Source organism: Xenopus tropicalis, chromosome 2 (genome assembly GCF_000004195.4).
Source record: "Xenopus tropicalis strain Nigerian chromosome 2, UCB_Xtro_10.0, whole genome shotgun sequence".
In the NCBI taxonomy this organism is placed as follows: Eukaryota; Metazoa; Chordata; class Amphibia; order Anura; family Pipidae; genus Xenopus; species Xenopus tropicalis.
The window spans coordinates 153420282-153434272 of NC_030678.2; the positions used below are offsets into that span (position 1 = coordinate 153420282).

Consider the following 13991-nt stretch of genomic DNA (forward strand, 5'->3'; position numbering starts at 1 on the left):
TAAATATGTAACTAGATCAGTAAAGAATATTATAAAATACATATTGCAAAGTGACGCATTAAGTAAATATTAATGGTTTTAAAAAAATCTTGTTTTGCATTCATGGTTTATTTTTTTCATACCTGGTAGTGGCAGCAGTCCATACCAGGATTAGGCCCTGGGCAAGCCTGCCATCCCATCAGCCCCCATCTCTGCTTTTAGCTGTTTCATTTTGAACAGTGTTCATCGACTGCAAGAGCTTTATCACTATGGAAATGTTCATTGAACTCCCACTTGTACACTAATCAGTCACAGTGCAGCATCGCTTGTTTCTCTTGCTTGCACTGCTGTTCCGTGGCTGATTACTTTTGGTACGGGAGTTTAATGTGAAGATTTCTGCAGCGAGGTACAGTACAGAGAGCACATTGCTGTTCAAAATGAAAATTAAGTTGAATCAGAAAATCTCATTAACCCTAGACATAATATACATATGGGTATGTAACTTTCAAGAACACCAAGAGCTCTTAAGAGTTATAGTTTAAATGGGTTGTAAACCCAGCCATGATGCTGTCCCACTGCGCCCCCTTGTTTTGCTGTAGAAGTTGTCAAAAAACATAATTATAGATGCAGGAAAATTCAACAATCAGCATTTTACTGACTAAAAACCTCATTATAAGTGCAAGAGAAGTGACCAATGAGAACACTGATTCCCAGCACTATCAGGGCCGGATTTCTATCCCGTGCGCCCCGAGGACGCCCCTGTGGGTGTCCCCCGTGCGCATGCGCAAACGCGCCCCCCCCAGTGCGCATGCGCAAACGCGCCCCCCAGTGCACATGCACGAACGCTCCTTTTAACTCCCATACAGAGCAGTGGGGAGAGGTCCCGACTGCTCCGTATGGGAGCAAAATTTAAAAATGTTCTTGCGGCGGGGCAGCATGCCGCCCCTAAACTTCTGCCGCCCTAGGCCAGGCCTTTGTGGCCTCTCCACAAATCCGGGCCTGAGCACTATGTCAGGCATCTTGCTGTTATCTTACATATAGAGATAATTATGTCATTTTTTTCTTTCATTATATGACACTGGAATCAGACATGGGGATAAAGGACAGGTTTGTTCAGTGCTGGAAAACTGTGCTTAAAGCTTCCCACTTCGATTCCAAATTGCAGGAACAAAGAACAGGGAGCCAGGTTTATACAGATCAGCTGGGATTCTCATTGGAGGATTTTTTGCATTTTAATGCAGCTGCTGGCCCTGGAGATTTGGGGAAAATTTTAGGAAAAGTTTTATTGTGTAATATTGCTTTATACTGCAGGGCACCAGGGTTAAGTACCCCTTTAAGGGTAAACAGCAGAAACAAATACTGCCTCCCGCATCACATTGCAAAGTAGTTGTACAGTCTCATACCAGATGCAGCAGAAATAGGCTAGAATTGCTGCAAAGAGTAGAGTAACAGATAGAAAAGGGAACTTCTTGCTACATCAGTTCAATTGCATGATAGGTATTGTAATTTTACAAGTACAAATCCACCTACAGGTTGTTTAAAAACAAACATCTTATTGGTTGCTGGCACCCGGTCTAACCCATACTGTAGCATTGATCAGCTGCTAGAAGCACTCCTGTGCCTGCACCTGGTCTAACCCACATTCTGGATTTGACCATCTTCTAGAAATGATAAAAGCAATTATTTGTACACCCCCATATATAATAAAAGGCACTAAGTTTGTCCAGGAGAAGCAACCAATAAGATGCTTGCTTTTAAACAGGTGACCAATAAATTCTACCTGCTGATTGGTTGCTATTGGTTACTTCTGAGCAAAAGTGTCTTTTTATTACATAAATCCCTGTATTTCCCCCATCTAGTTCCTATGTAGAACAAAAAGACTCATAAACAAAGCCTACACTTTAAAAAATAAATAGATATCCAGAGAGAGCAGAGTTGCAAAAAGGTGTAATTATCAGGGAATGTGACATTGTTACATTATCAAGAGATCCATTCAGACTATGGTAGCTGAAGTCCCCTGCCACATTTATCTACATGTAATTGGAAGGCTAATGGTGGAAACCAGAATGGATTCATTTTTGGCTGAATAAATCCAGGTTCGGATTGCACGTTTACATGACTACACATCTATAATGTATGTTTGAGGTTTCTTAACCTTGTAGACTATTGAATCCATTTGCTTGACTCTTGGAATGCCTTGGTTAGCAGTGCATTTGGACTCTCCTTGACACAGGTTAATACACTTGCTTTCCAGCTTCCTTGGGATTTTTACAGATTTATTTTGATCTCTCCGTGTAAAATGCTTGGCCATTGCCTTTACTACTTTTTCCTCCATTTCATTCGTGTCTGACATGTAGAGATGAGTATCTCTGTTAGTTGTTCCAAAAACATTGTCATTCTTCCTCTTCTTTGGTACATTATAGCAGCAAATAGTCTTGTTGTCCTGACAAAACAAGAATAATGTGAGACTAGAATAGACTGTAAGATGAATACCTCCCCATCAACTCTTTTGCTAGATTTATCCACAAGTGTCCAGCAGTGGGCCGTGGGGAAATCTTTTTCTCTTTATAGGCAGCTGATGGCTTCTCCCTAAGTCTATTGCCCCAGACACATACCTTCAGGTGCTTATATAAAAGTAAGGCTGTCATCATTTTATCACTTTATGAGAAATTATGGATGATTCAAAATTTTGCCTATGATGTGGGTTATCTGCAATTCCATGTGCAGGCCCAGGCCCCCAGACCAACCAACGCTCCCCTCTGCTGCAAAGCACAACAATGTATTAGCACAGCACCCAATAAAAGTATGTACACATGTTAAGTATAGTGAAGAGTTAAGGGAGGTTCATCTGTAGTCATAAATAAAAAGTCCCCATTTAGTGGTAGCTAGTGATGAGCAAAATCTTTTGCCAGGCATGGATTCGCTGCGAAATTCCGCATTTCGCCATTGGTGAATTTTTTTGTGAAACGGCTGCAAAATTGTCAAATACATCTCGGTTGTGAATTTTTCCGCATTTCGCTCATCACTAGTGGTAGCTTCCCCATATAAAAATCTCACCCTCCTTCACTGATGTGCATCTGGGCAAAATTTAATCTAAAATTTTCTTCTCATCAATAATGTTCCAACCAGCACATTAATTATTTTATCGCATAGTCTCTCATGTTTGGTTCCTAAAGTCATTGCATTTAGCATGGTAGGCAGCTAAATTAGCTCCTTCTAAAATCTTCCCCCCTATATCCCATTCAGGAGGCAGAAAGATTACAGCTAACAATAGCTGGTGTGTATATGGATGAAAATTGCCCTCACCATAGAGGGTGTCTCCTTGCACCCTTAGTAATATGGAATCTGAGTTCTAGGGATCAAAACAATAGCTAAAATAATTCAAAGTCATACTTTATGTTGGCATGTCCACTACTGCAGTTTAGGTAGGAAATTTTGAAACCTATGTGCCCAATCATAATCAGGCATACATGCCATATAGTGGGTTCTTCAGAAAGGCCACTGTGCAGTTTGTCTAATGGAAATCTCAATAGCTGAATATATATTTATTTTCCATTTATCTGTTTTTCCATGATTCTGTTTTAGCTTTATCTATCTGGAAGGCTGGTTTTAACACAGGCCTGCTGTTGGATTTAAAGTTATATATTAAAGTTATTACTATATCATATATATCCCCCCTTTTCACATTTTCATGGTTGGGTCTATGTAAAAAAAAGGTGCATAAACACTATTTAACCTTTCAAATGGAAATGTATTTTAACACATACCTGATTCCACAGATTAAAAATAAGTTATGACATACCCCCACTTAGGTTCAAAGTGAAATCAACCCCAATCTTATCTTGTGATGATGCAGAGAGTAATATTCTGAGACAATTTGCCATTGGACTTCATTTTTTATTATTTGTAGTTTTTTAGTTATTTCACCACTTGTTCAGCAGCTCTCCAGTTTGGAGATTCAGCAGCTATCTGGTTGCTAGGGTCCAAATTGCCTTAGCGACCAGGGAGCAGTTTGAATGAGAAGATGGTAAATGAATAGGAAAGGGACTGAATAGAAAAACAAGTTATAAAAATATATAAAAATAACATTTTAGCCTCACCGAGCAATAGTTTTTTGTCTATGGGGGTCAGCCACCCCCATTTGAAAGCTGCAAAGAGTTAGAAGAAAAAGGCAAATAAATCAAAAACTATAAGAAATAAATAATGAAGACCAATTGAAAAGTTTGTTAGAATAGGCTATTAAGTGATGGATTCTGGGATTTGAAGTCCTTCTGATTTCCATAGTGGGTGGTGCACAAATTCTCCGGGAAAGCAGAAGGACTTCAACTTCCACAATTCATCATTTCAAAATGGAATGTGGTGAGGGAGGGATTGAATTACACTATGTGCCTAAGGGGAGTTGGCTACTGGTTCTTAAAAGTAACATGGCTTCCTTTCAATCTGTGGAATGTGTCTGTGCTTTATTTTAGTGTTTCCTTCTTCTATTTCTTACCTTAAAGGGAATTTTGTTATCTCTACCAAGTTTCTGCACTATCCTTTTTTCATCTTCTGCATATTTGCTGTTGATATTCTGTGATGGTTCTTTTAGGGAATGTTTCCACATTACATTGTATGACTGTTTAACAGGCTCTTCCCTTGCATATTTGAATGCTCCAAGTTCTTTCATGGCATCTTCCGACTGTGTTAATTTCAGTTTCCGAACAACCCTGTTGCAATTGTCAATATGTTTGTCAATGACAATTTTCGTTGGTTGTATTTCAGCAAAACTTGTTTTGTGGGATGTGTTCCCTGAGGAACTGCACCAAAATGTGTCATTATTTACTGTTGTCCCAGGGCCACTTTGTCCGTCTTCAGAATGCTCTGTAATTGTCTTAGCATAGTTTTTAGTGGCATTTTGATGTTTTGGGCAATTTCTTATAAAATCTAGTGACCTTGTTTCCGCATATTTCCATCCATCAAGTGGTGTGTTCTCCAGCTTGGGCTTTGGTACATTACATTTTTCCAGGTCATTTGGAGTAAAAGTTCTTTGCCTCTTATTATGTGGAACCAGGACTCCTGATGAACCTGTGTCCACATATTCATTTAATCTCTGGCAGGCCTTGCAGGCTGGGATGTGACAGAGCAGACATTCTTCCAGAATTTTTAAACATCCCCCTTTTACAGCCAAGTTTAACTTTTCAGGGGAAAAAGGGACCCCTCCTGCTTCATCATCCTTATTGGTATAACGGGTTATGCTGACTTGCTGACTGCGGTTTGGTTTTCTTTTTTGTTTTAAATTTTGCTGTTTTTGTTTTCTCAAAATCCTTTTGTTTTGTTTTTGACGTGTATTGGATAAAAAGACTGGTAAGTTATGAATGCCCGGCATAGGAGAGGCATCAATTTTACTCTTACTATCGGAAGAGATAGCTAATGTCTTATTTATTCTTGAAACATTTGGTGGACTTTCAGAAGATGTACTCCCAGAATCTGAGCTTGATTCTAAAGAAGGAAAGAGAAAGCAATCTTTATTATTTATTATAGAAAATCCGTATCGGTGCCACTAACAAACTGAACAGTCTATTGTGAATGACAGAAGGACCATCAACAAAGATAGCTCAGGACAAGTTCCCTTAAGTGGTTGCTATGCATTCTGTGTACCAATAATAACTAAAATAATTCACCTTGGTTTTTATAACTTTGGGAACAAGCCATCAGGAATGAATAAGAGAACTCATATGGAAACCACTGGAATGCACACCTAGTGAGTAATCAAATACGTATTGGTCAAGAGTAATATCAGCCAAAGGCTCCTTCTGTGCCCCTTTAGAAATGCAAGCAAACTTTACAAGTGAGGTTGGCCTAAATGTTTGAGGAACTCTGTTCATTAATTTTGATTTGCTAATATCAAAGAATGGGCTTGCACTCAAAAAAGCAATTCAAGCAAGGTGGTATTATCAAAAAATATTTAAAATATTACAATACAGCACAGTGTACAGCACAAGAAGCCTTTTTCAAGGGGAATGTCCCTATATATATATATATATATATATATAGCCCTTCTACAGTATACAGTACATAAGTATACCTTTGTAACTTTTGCTGCAGGGGCAGGGCAAGGAGTAGCAGTAGGGGGTCAGGTTCCTAAAGATTTTTTGTGGGGGGGTTCCCCTTCTGCTATTCCTGAGCCTGCAGCAAAAGAGCAAGGTGGTAGAACTCAGATACACTATATGCAGTTGTATTGTTACTGACATGTAAATATTTCTACAAGGCCACCTCTGTTGATCTCTATAGAAAGACAGGGAATGGCAGGACAGGGATCAGTGGCATAAACAAAGGCCAAGACTAGGGGCAGGCGACAGAAGAGGTACAGCCTATGCGCCCCCCCCCCCAGTGTTGTGCCCTAGGCAGGTGCCTTTTCTGCCTACCCCTAGTTCTACCCCTGGTCCTGCTCATATGTAAATGGTACATTGCTGTATATGGCCAAAACATTCAGACACCCCTTTTAATTAATGCAATTGCCTATTTGTGCCACACTTGCTGACAAAGGAGCCACCATAGCATGACAAGCATGACAAGTCAGTTCACCCTGCTTCAGTTGTCCTAGTTGAAATAAATTAAATGATTATGAAGTGGAAAAATCAAGCAGCAAGCAGAAGGCCACATAAGCTGAGAAGCCCTGGGATATCATTTGCTTCCCTGGCTATAAGCATTCAGTAGCCATTTAGAGCTTTGCAGCATTCCTATTTCAAACATTAACTGGGATAACTGCCAGCTGCAATTGAAACAGGATAAAAAAAGGTTTCTGTAAATTGAATATTATGGGGTGTTCTGGCAGCGACTGCTTCCTGCCCTGCCAGCCAGTAAGTACCATGATACCCACTCACCTGAACTAGAGGATGAGCTGGAGGAGACACTACTGCTGCTATTGTCTTCTGATGATTCTGAGTATCTCATTATTTTGGTGATGGAGAGAAGTGGCTCTTTCTTTATCAGGTTTTTAACATGGCTGGATATTGTGGCCATCTTGCCTGTCGCCATTGTGCTTTCTGGTTTTGAAGCTTCTTCACCACATGCACCAGTAACAGTCTCAGGCAGGCTGCCAGATGGACCTTGGCTTAAGGGATATCCCAGAATGCTTTGTGGATGTATGTTGTCATGGAGATAGGCAGATCTAGGGAAGCTAAACAAAACAGAAGCAGCACTACCTGTGTATTTACTGTATCTATAGATAACCATAAAGTATATATATATATATATAATACACTGATTGGATACTGCTGGTTTTTAACCTGATACTTCACTTCCTGTCTATCATCCTGATGACGATCCTGTGGTGATCGAAACACGTAGATGGTATGCTGAAATAAATCACTGACTTGATTGACGCTATAGCTGTGAGTGCTTTCTACTGTTGAGCTTGATGCATTATCTTTGTCAGCACCCAGCCGTTGCCCAGATATTGGTGAGTGGCGATTCTTTACAAGACTATATATATACAAGGACAGAGAGCTGCACACACAAGGACTTAGTAAAATAGTGAAAAAATTTATTTTATTTTTTTACAATAAATTTTTTTACTATTGTAACCCTTTCTTGGCTGTAACAAGCCAACAGCACGGCTAGATAGGCCTTGAGCATGGGATACACGTGACTCAATCCTTCAGGATGGGCCTTCGCTATGTGGAAGTAACCAAACGGAGCTATGGTGTAGTGCAACTACAACCCACTGTAGCTGTGTGCAGTGCAGAATAACAAATGGGCGCCAGAAGGTTCTTGCAGTTTAACAGTAGAACTGGTTTATTTTCAGCAACAAGCAACTTGCAGGGTTATGCAATATACTCACACATCAGTTAGCATAGCAGTCTCTGAGGACAGCACAGAGAGGGTGCACACCCGCTCCTCCCAACTCCCCTTGAGCCAGGCAGGATCAGTGCCACCGGTTCAGTTGCTCACTCTGTGGAACAGCTAGCTGGATACCACACTCCTCGGCCCCACGGCAACTTTGGATCAGGGTTCAAACTACCTGCCTCCTAGGTCTAAACCGTGGCCCTACACTAAGGCAACAATGCCTGTTTGGAAGGGTACTCCCACAGCTACTTTCCTCTGAGCCAAACTGCTCGTGCTCTCTTCCCTCACTATCTCACGTTCCTAGAAAGTGCTCCACAAAACTTGCTATCTAACTGGTCCTCATTCATGGGGTCCCTGTCCCCGACTTCACCAGAGTGGCTGACCACACTCTGGGGCACATGGCTTTACTGGAGGCCTAGTCTTCTCCCTCCAGGCTCAATGCTCCTCTCTCTCAGAACACAGGCAGCCAAAGAGGCAGACCCACCCCCCTGCTAAGCACTATATCAGAGTGCCAAGGGAGTGGTCTCCCTGTGAACCAATAATCACACATCTGAACTCAAAACTGATACAGGGGTCTTTGCCCAGTAACAGCACAAAACCAGGAAGCTGCAGGGTTTAAAGCCATAGGGACTAGTTAACCCTATGGATCCCTACATTCACCCGGGGGAAAACCCATTCCGTCCCGGCAATGGTTCAAACATACACATTTCAAATCAGTGCAAAAATCATATACAACACACAGTACCAAACATCCTCTTCAGGTACCCTCTCCTGAGGCATACCAGGTACAATGGTTCCTGCGGAAAAAAACATGTTACCATTTCTCAACCACTTACAACCCCATCGTGTGCTTGGCTGTAAAGGAGAAAAAGTCAGTGGGTGCATGCAACTGTTAAAAACACACCCCACCCAACATCAACTTTATTTAGTCCACTTCTGTCCCACCTTTATGGGCAACAGACATGGTCATCCCCCTAAGTGTCTCTGTCCTTAGGAGTCCATAGGGGTGACCAACCAGTGGGAAATCCGGGCATAACCTCACACCTTAGATTTCTCCCACCCTCCCGGCCTTTATCCGCCATCTCTTTGGACGATAAAGCAGGGTCTATGGAAAGTCACTACAGTTGGGGTGCTCCGCCGCCGCAGTAACACCCGGGGGAAATGGCTTGCTTACCCCCCTTCTCACAGCAATCCAGTCCGCAGCCGCGGTCATCTGGAACTTATCCGGTTGCAGTCCTCAGTGGTAGCAGCCACTTACCAACTCCCAATCAGGCAGCATGTCTCGCTTGCATCTGGGTCTGAGGTCTGTCACAAAATGGCCGACGCTCCGCGAAGTCTCGTCAACAAGCGTGACCTCCCGCGGGATCTCACAGAAGCGCGCCAAATTCCACAGCGATTGATTGACGGCTTCAATAGCCAATGGGTACTCTCGGGGGAACCTTCAAGCCCGAACCCATGGCCAAACACAACGTAGAATTCACGATCAGCATCCACAGGCGCCTTTTCCTATCGACTTCGGCAGCCTGTCAGCAAATTTTAAAGGTACATGCACACCAGCTCAGCACCCTCAGGATAATGCTCCGCCCTGTTCAAGGATGGCTCCGCCCCACGTTGGGCGCCATAAATGTAACCCTTTCTTGGCTGTAACAAGCCAACAGCACGGCTAGATAGGCCTTGAGCATGGGGTACACGTGACTCAATCCTTCAGGATGGGCCTTCGCTATGTGGAAGTAACCAAACGGAGCTATGGTGTAGTGCAACTACAACCCACTGTAGCTGTGTGCAGTGCAGAATAACAAATGGGCGCCAGAAGGTTCTTGCAGTTTAACAGTAGAACTGGTTTATTTTCAGCAACAAGCAACTTGCAGGGTTATGCAATATACTCACACACATCAGTTAGCATAGCAGTCTCTGAGGACAGCACAGAGAGGGTGCACACCCGCTCCTCCCAACTCCCCTTGAGCCAGGCAGGATCAGTGCCACCGGTTCAGTTGCTCACTCTGTGGAACAGCTAGCTGGATACCACACTCCTCGGCCCCATGGCAACTTTGGATCAGGGTTCAAACTACCTGCCTCCTAGGTCTAAACCGTGGCCCTACACTAAGGCAACAATGCCTGTTTGGAAGGGTACTCCCACAGCTACTTTCCTCTGAGCCAAACTGCTGGTGCTCTCTTCCCTCACTATCTCACTTTCCTAGAAAGTGCTCCACAAAACTTGCTATCTAACTGGTCCTCATTCACGGGGTCCCTGTCCCCGACTTCACCAGAGTGGCTGACACACTCTGGGTCACATGGCTTTACTGGAGGCCTAGTCTTCTCCCTCCAGGCTCAATGCTCCTCTCTCTCAGAACACAGGCAGCCAAAGAGGCAGACCCACCCCCCTGCTAAGCACTATATCAGAGTGCCAAGGGAGTGGTCTCCCTGTGAACCAATAATCACACATCTGAACTCAAAACTGATACAGGGGTCTTTGCCCAGTAACAGCACAAAACCAGGAAGCTGCAGGGTTTAAAGCCATAGGGACTAGTTAACCCTATGGATCCCTACATTCACCCGGGGGAAAACCCATTCCGTCCCGGCAATGGTTCAAACATACACATTTCAAATCAGTGCAAAAATCATATACAACACACAGTACCAAACATCCTCTTCAGGTACCCTCTCCTGAGGCATACCAGGTACAATGGTTCCTGCGGAAAAAAAACATGTTACCATTTCTCAACCACTTACAACCCCATCGTGTGCTTGGCTGTAAAGGAGAAAAAGTCAGTGGGTGCATGCAACTGTTAAAAACACACCCCACCCAACATCAACTTTATTTAGTCCACTTCTGTCCCACCTTTATGGGCAACAGACATGGTCATCCCCCTAAGTGTCTCTGTCCTTAGGAGTCCATAGGGGTGACCAACCAGTGGGAAATCCGGGCATAACCTCACACCTTAGATTTCTCCCACCCTCCCGGCCTTTATCCGCCATCTCTTTGGACGATAAAGCAGGGTCTATGGAAAGTCACTACAGTTGGGGTGCTCCGCCGCCGCAGTAACACCCGGGGGAAATGGCTTGCTTACCCCCCTTCTCACAGCAATCCAGTCCGCAGCCGCGGTCATCTGGAACTTATCCGGTTGCAGTCCTCAGTGGTAGCAGCCACTTACCAACTCCCAATCAGGCAGCATGTCTCGCTTGCATCTGGGTCTGAGGTCTGTCACAAAATGGCCGACGCTCCGCGAAGTCTCGTCAACAAGCGTGACCTCCCGCGGGATCTCACAGAAGCGCGCCAAATTCCACAGCGATTGATTGACGGCTTCAATAGCCAATGGGTACTCTCGGGGGAACCTTCAAGCCCGAACCCATGGCCAAACACAACGTAGAATTCACGATCAGCATCCACAGGCGCCTTTTCCTATCGACTTCGGCAGCCTGTCAGCAAATTTTAAAGGTACATGCACACCAGCTCAGCACCCTCAGGATAATGCTCCGCCCTGTTCAAGGATGGCTCCGCCCCACGTTGGGCGCCATAAATGTAACCCTTTCTTGGCTGTAACAAGCCAACAGCACGGCTAGATAGGCCTTGAGCATGGGGTACACGTGACTCAATCCTTCAGGATGGGCCTTCGCTATGTGGAAGTAACCAAACGGAGCTATGGTGTAGTGCAACTACAACCCACTGTAGCTGTGTGCAGTGCAGAATAACAAATGGGCGCCAGAAGGTTCTTGCAGTTTAACAGTAGAACTGGTTTATTTTCAGCAACAAGCAACTTGCAGGGTTATGCAATATACTCACACACATCAGTTAGCATAGCAGTCTCTGAGGACAGCACAGAGAGGGTGCACACCCGCTCCTCCCAACTCCCCTTGAGCCAGGCAGGATCAGTGCCACCGGTTCAGTTGCTCACTCTGTGGAACAGCTAGCTGGATACCACACTCCTCGGCCCCATGGCAACTTTGGATCAGGGTTCAAACTACCTGCCTCCTAGGTCTAAACCGTGGCCCTACACTAAGGCAACAATGCCTGTTTGGAAGGGTACTCCCACAGCTACTTTCCTCTGAGCCAAACTGCTGGTGCTCTCTTCCCTCACTATCTCACTTTCCTAGAAAGTGCTCCACAAAACTTGCTATCTAACTGGTCCTCATTCACGGGGTCCCTGTCCCCGACTTCACCAGAGTGGCTGACACACTCTGGGTCACATGGCTTTACTGGAGGCCTAGTCTTCTCCCTCCAGGCTCAATGCTCCTCTCTCTCAGAACACAGGCAGCCAAAGAGGCAGACCCACCCCCCTGCTAAGCACTATATCAGAGTGCCAAGGGAGTGGTCTCCCTGTGAACCAATAATCACACATCTGAACTCAAAACTGATACAGGGGTCTTTGCCCAGTAACAGCACAAAACCAGGAAGCTGCAGGGTTTAAAGCCATAGGGACTAGTTAACCCTATGGATCCCTACATTATTTTACTAAGTCCTTGTGTGTGCGGCTCTCTGTCCTTATATTTCCTAAACTTTTGCCAGCACCCAGGGCATTTGAACCCCAATAGGGTGTGCTCCACTCTTCCTTTTATATATATATATATATATATATATACATATATATATATATATATATATATATATATATATATATATATATATATATATATATATACTGTATATAGATTTGTGTCAGTGTTAGCATGTAGAACCTGATTGAATTTGACCACTTGCACCAAAATATGGGGCTGTCCTTTTTCATATCATAAAGTGATTCTCCTCCAGGCCCAGACTGCCAATCTATATATTCTGCCAAATGCTGGAGGGGCTGCTGTAAGATGTCATACACTGTAACTGTATCTTCATTTCACCTGATTTAATATTCCCCTGCTAGGGGCCACCACAAAACCTAAAATCCACCCATACATGCCTACACTCCTCCTACTTTTGGGTAAGCTGCATTTTGTGTTTCCAGCTGTTTCATGCTGTTTTGTGCTGGCTATTGAAGTTGAATCTCCCCATGCTGCGGGTCTGGGGCATGGTGAGTGAACATCCTGCATTTTGAATGCATATGAGCATATACTCTCCAGAACGAAAAGCTAAAAAAGTGATAGCAAAAGGTTCGGGCATAAGCACCCGAACCTACTATTCACTTGGGTGCGTGAGCACTAATTGAAATATAAATCAGCTTATCTGTAGTGGGAAGGTCTGTGAGCCCCCGAACAAACAAATAGTACAAATAATTTGGGACTGCCCCACCTAAAGAGGGACAGTTGAGGAACAATACACTTTGCACACATGTCTAAAATCAATAATTCATTGCTTTGGAAGGCCTCTTTATTGTATAGAAGTACTTTTATAAAGAGGGTTTTACCTTATATGATACATTGCATACCATCTACCTATGTAACATAGTAAGGAAACATAGTAAGGAAATATAGTAAGGGAAACACCTAAGTCGCAATCTCAAGGAATATAAGCCACTGAAGAGCTTCAATTTTCTGCACTATCCACACTGTTACCACCCATCCTTACTTTTATTAAAAGGGACATTTATTAATTTGTTTGTAGGCTGGTAGACTTGAATGCTGCCTCCTGAAAGGCACTGTTCCTCAACCTGTAGTTAGGAGTTCCCAGGCAGGAGAGGTGGCAACCCTAGCATATATGGAACTGAAATTTACAACAGATATGCAAATCTAAGCATTTATCATTGTAGAGAGTGAAGCTTACCAGTGTATTAGGTTGGTCCAGGTGCTCATGCCCCAGACACTGAGCATAAGGGAGTCCATATTGGAAAACAGAGAAAATGAAGCAGGCAGGCACTCCGGAGTCTCCAAGGAAATAGTTGTAGAACTCAGGTATAAAGTAAAATCATGGTAATTTTATTAGTAGTAATACATGAATGCTATAGAGCCTTACGCGTTTCTTACCATTCGGTACTTAATCATAGTCTATGATTAAGTACCGAATGGTACGAAACGGGTAAGGCTCTATAGCATTCATGTATTACTACTAATAAAATTACCATGATTTTAGGCTATGATTAAGTACCGAATGATACGAAACGTGTAAGGCTCTATAGCATTCATGTATTACTACTAATAAAATTACCATGATTTTACTTTATACCTCATGTAGTAGTGAGAGTTTAATATTGCATTTCTAAACAATACCATGCAGTGTGCACATTGCACCACTGGATGTCACTATAGGTTAGAAAGTA

General features: G+C 43.5%; 1 protein-coding gene across 1 annotated transcript; it reads right to left on the reverse strand.

Annotated features, from left to right (window-relative positions):
* Window positions 1-1909: 1909 nt before the first annotated feature.
* On the reverse strand, window positions 1910-7120 carry LOC116408714. The gene is made up of 3 exons (XM_031896372.1): window positions 6843-7120; window positions 4472-5457; window positions 1910-2422 (listed from the first exon to the last, which is right to left on the reverse strand). The coding sequence occupies exons 1-3, from the start codon at window positions 6994-6996 to the stop codon at window positions 2099-2101; spliced, it is 1464 nt and encodes a 487-aa protein (XP_031752232.1). The 5' UTR covers window positions 6997-7120; the 3' UTR covers window positions 1910-2098.
* Between the last annotated feature and the right edge of the window lie 6871 nt (window positions 7121-13991).